The sequence below is a fragment of the Castanea sativa genome, chromosome 5, assembly GCF_040712315.1.
Source record: "Castanea sativa cultivar Marrone di Chiusa Pesio chromosome 5, ASM4071231v1".
NCBI classification, from domain to species: Eukaryota; Viridiplantae; Streptophyta; class Magnoliopsida; order Fagales; family Fagaceae; genus Castanea; species Castanea sativa.
The window spans coordinates 57,773,915-57,778,551 of record NC_134017.1 but is presented as its reverse complement, the minus strand read 5'-3'; the positions used below and the strand labels follow the sequence as shown (position 1 = coordinate 57,778,551).

Sequence of the window (4,637 nt, the reverse complement as noted above, 5' to 3'; positions counted from 1 at the left end):
CCTTTGAACTCTTGTCTCGAGCTGAACTTACTGATAGCAAGACTGTTGACACTCCAGTTGAGCTTAATGCGCATCTGACTCCCTCAGGAGGGAAACCATTGTTTAATCACTCTCTTTACAGTCGCTTAGTTGGCAGCCTTGTTTATCTCACTATTACTTGTCCAGACATTTTCTATGATGTTCACCAGGTGAGCTAGTATCTGTCTGCTTCATAATTGACTCACTATGATGCTGTTCTACACATTCTTCAATACCTAAAGGGAATTCTCTTCCATAGTCTTTTCTACTCTGCTCAGTCTCCTCTTATTCTCTGTGCATTTTATGATGCTGATTGGGCAGGAGATCCCACTAATCACAGGTCCACCATTGGTTATTGCTTTCTTCTTGGTTCTTCTCTGATTTCTTGGCGAAGCAAGAAACAAACTCATGTGGCTCGCTCCAGTATTGAAGCAAAATATCGTGCCCTTGCTGATGCCACATCTAAGCTTTTTTGGCTACGATGGTTTCTCAAAAACTTAGGTGTGTCTACATCCTCTATTACTCCTTTTTATTGTGACAACAAGAGTGCCATTCATATTGCTCACAATGATGTCTTCCATGAACGGACTAAACACATCGAGATCGATTGTCATTTTATCCGTTATCATCTTGTCCATGGTGCTCTCAAGCTAATCTCAATCTCCTCTATAGATCAACTTACAGACATCTTCACCAAGTCACATCCTAAGGGACGCCTTCGTATTTTGGTTGACAACCTCAAGTTGGTCTCACATCTACCTTGAGTTTGAGGGGGGCTGTTAGCGTGTATAATGTTATGGGCTTTAGGCCCAACTAGATTACTTGTATAGCACACATTCTTGTACTACACATTTACTTGTACTGCATTCCTATGTCTCTTATATAAAGGCACACATGCATATTCCTCAGTTGAGAAATACAATACTATCGAATTCAGTATTTCTAACATTGATAAATCATTAAAGGTATATTCATCAATGGGACAGTAATATTCACCATCCTTGATTGCAGCATCTGCACTCTCCTGCAGTTCCAATGCATGCTCAAGGCCTACCTCCACTTCATTCATCGTGGGAAGATCCTTTCCCTCAATTTGTACACAAGAAGTTACGATGTCCATGTATATGTTGAAACACTCTGGAGCTATCTTCCCCATAAGGTACGGATCAATCATATGATTTATGGTCTCTCGTAGTTCTGGTTTCCATTTTTTGGGAACAGCTAGCCAGATGCAACTGATGCTTCCACATTCTGAGGTGTATTATTGGTTTTCTAGCAAAGAGTACTTTAAACAGTACCACACCAAAAGAGTAGATGTCGGATTTATCGGTCAGCCCACTAGTAATATGACGTTCGGGATCCACATATCCCAAAGTACCGAGCATCGTAGTATCCAGATTTTGAAATTTTCCTCCATGATTACGAAAGGAACCACTAACAAACCTGGAGGAACCATCTTGGACAACTTGAAATCTGACAACTTGGCCTTCCATTTCTCGTTCAACAGAATATTGGCCAGCTTCACGTCACCGTGGATAATAGTATGCTTGACCCCAGTGTGAAGGTAGTGCAGTGCACGTGCCACCCCAATGCAAATCCGGAGTCTTTGTTTCCATGAGGGGCAATCATGTTCATCGTGGTCCGTGTAGTAGAGTTTTCTGAAGAGGTTTCCGTTGACTATGAACTCGTAGACTAGGATATTCTCTCCTTCATCAATACAATATCCGATGAGAGGGACGAGTTTGGGGTGGCGTAGCTGGCAAAGCAACACCACCTTGGTCCTTAAGTCCTCATAAACAAGACCCTGTCCTAGCTTGAGTTTCAATCGCTTTATTGCAACAGTTTTGGAATTCTATTTTTTTTTTTTTTTTTGTTGAAGATTGCTTTAATTTGTAATTAGCTCTGCAATTGTGTACATAAACTACATGTAGTAGTTGTAAATAGAACGACCTGTAGCTTAGTAGTATTCATAATTTGGTTAGTTTACTAATACTGTAGCTGCCACGTGTATAGAAGCTATAGGTTGTATGGTTAGTTTCTGTTACAGTTTTACCCTCTGTATCTAGTATATAAAGATCAGAGGAAGCTAATTATCAATACAAGAAATTCATTTCACATTTCCTGCTTCTTGCTCTACATTTCTCTTCTGTGTGTTGAGTAATCCTCCATTGTAGAAGCTTAGGTTCGTGGAGGAATTTCAACATGGTATCAGAGCTCAGAGAATCAGTTCCCTTTGGTATTCTCTGAATTTTCTTCGTTCATTTCCTTTTGTGCTTTCTCGCGAATCAAACAGATTTTCATCTATGTTCTTTCTTGATTCTTGCACTATTGTGTCTCTTCCAAATCTTGATCTAGGGTTTTCAATTGCTTAATTGAAAATTCCATAATTGGTTCCTGATTTAGGGTTCTTCAATTGCTTAATTGTAGTCTCTGTTTTCTTGGATTTGTTTGACCGATATAGTTCTGAGATTGATCCTCTGTGATCAAGAAGGTTCTTGATTGAGTAGTGATTTGAGGCTATTGTTTGTTTGATTTCATTATTTTGGATTTCTTTTGTGTTGAAAATGGCTGATGTTACTTCTAGTAACTCTGTACCCGTTGCTCACCATGTTGTTCAACCATGGGAAAATCCCTTTAGTCCATATTTCTTGACTAGCAGTGATAACCCTGGTGTGTCCCTTGTTGTTGAACGACTTATGGAAGAAAACTATAATACCTAGAGTAGGGCTATACTGATTTCATTGGATGCCAAAATTAAAATTGGGTTCATTGATGGTTTAATACCAAAACCCCAATCACCTGATCATCCATGCTATACAGCTTGGTGTAAGTGCAATAGCACGATTTTAGCCTGGTTATTCAATTCAATCTTAAAGGATTTATAGCCTAGTGTGTTTTATTTCAAGACAACAAGGGAGGTTTGGGTTGATTTGCAATTTAGGTTTTCCCAAGGTAATGGACCTAGAATCTTTGAGCTGAGAAAAGAGGTTAATTCTTTGGCTCGAGACAATATGTCTATCAATGCCTACTACACCAAATTCAAGGGAATTTGGGATGATCTCACTGCCTACAGAAATTGTACTTGTGGTCATCAAGTGGAGGATTGTATACTGTCCTTTCTAATGGGGCTGAATGACATCTATTCTGTAGTAAGGGGATAGATTCTACTCATGGATCCTATCCCTCCTTTGAGCAAGGTTTTCTCTCTTCTGCTTCAAGATGAAAGGCAAAGAAAGGTTGGAGGTGGTAAGAAGTTTCAGGTTGACACAACTGTAGTCTTGGCAACCTTGGGAAACAAGAGCAGTGCCAAGAATTTTAACAAAAACAAGGTTAGGAGACCTCAGTGTACTCACTGTGGTACCATGGGACATATGGTAGATAAGTGTTACAAACTACATGGCTACCCACCTGTCTATAAGTTCAAGAATAAGGCTGGTTCAACTACTTTTGCCAACAATGTCATTGCTAAAGGTTCAAATGCAGGTGTGTCTCTGACCAAAGCAGAATACCAACAATTGATAGGATTGTTGAATTCTCAGTGTCATTTTGGTACTCAAGCTCCACCAGAAGCTATTGTAGACACTCCTTAGGTTGCCAACATCATTGCACAGCCTTCCATTGGACTTCAAGGTCATAAGCTCTCAGGTATTTGGTCTTTTCCTTCTTTGGAGTATTCTGTGTTTTCTTCTACTGTTGATATTTCTCATCTCAATCCTACTGATTGGATTCTTGATAGTGGGGCCATGGATCACATGGTCCATTCAATCACTTTCTTTAAAACCATCACTTCTTCTGTCCAAATTTCAGTTAGGTTGCCTAATGGAGACATGACTAAGGTTACTCACATACGAACTGTGCAAGTTTCAACTTCTTTGATTCTTGAAAATGTTCTTTGCATTCCATCTTTTTCCTTTAACCTTGTCTCTATCAATAAATTGACTCAAAATCCTTCATGTTGTTGCATTTTTCTTTCCCATTATTGTTTTATACAGGACTTGCACTACAAAAAAATGGGGTTATCCCAGCGATTTCAAAACCGCTGGGATAGCCCTAAAAAGCGCTGGGATAGGGTCAAAATTCCTATCCCGGCGTTTTTTTTCCCAGCGCTTCAAATCGTCGTGTAGTGATAGTCGGTATAGGGTCGCTAGACCTATACCAGCGTTTTTCAAAAGCGCCAGGAAAGGCATACGCCCTATCCCAGCGCTTTTGAAAACTCTGGTATAGGCCTTTTAAATTATATGCATTCAAGACCTATACCAGCGCTTTTGGGAGCGCTGGAATAGGTACTACCTATGCCAGCACTTTCAAAAGCGCTGGTATAGGCCATGAATGAATATAATTTAAAATACCTATACCAGCGCTTTTGAAAGCGCTGGGATAGGTTGTGCCTATTCCAGCGTTCCCAAAAGCGCTGGGATAGGACTTGAATGACCAAAATTTAAAAGGACCTATGCTAGCGCTTTCAAAAGCGCTGGTATAGGTCATTTAAAAAAAAAAAAAAAAAATTTAGCACCTGTAGTGTACTTAAAATACATATTTTCCAATACCTATTTTATAGCAGCTGTAATGAGCCACAATTCATATTTTCCAGTAGAAAATACCATACCACATTAAACCAA

At 39.6% G+C, this 4,637-nt stretch overlaps 1 protein-coding gene across 1 annotated transcript; it reads right to left on the bottom strand.

Moving 5' to 3' along the window:
- Positions 1 to 862: 862 nt before the first annotated feature.
- Positions 863 to 2,829, bottom strand: LOC142635480 (receptor-like protein kinase FERONIA). The gene is made up of 4 exons (XM_075809625.1): positions 2,818 to 2,829; positions 1,462 to 1,870; positions 1,317 to 1,429; positions 863 to 1,165 (listed from the first exon to the last, which is right to left on the bottom strand). Exons 1-4 carry the CDS (start codon positions 2,827 to 2,829, stop codon positions 863 to 865), a joined length of 837 nt encoding a protein of 278 aa, XP_075665740.1.
- Positions 2,830 to 4,637: the final 1,808 nt, after the last annotated feature.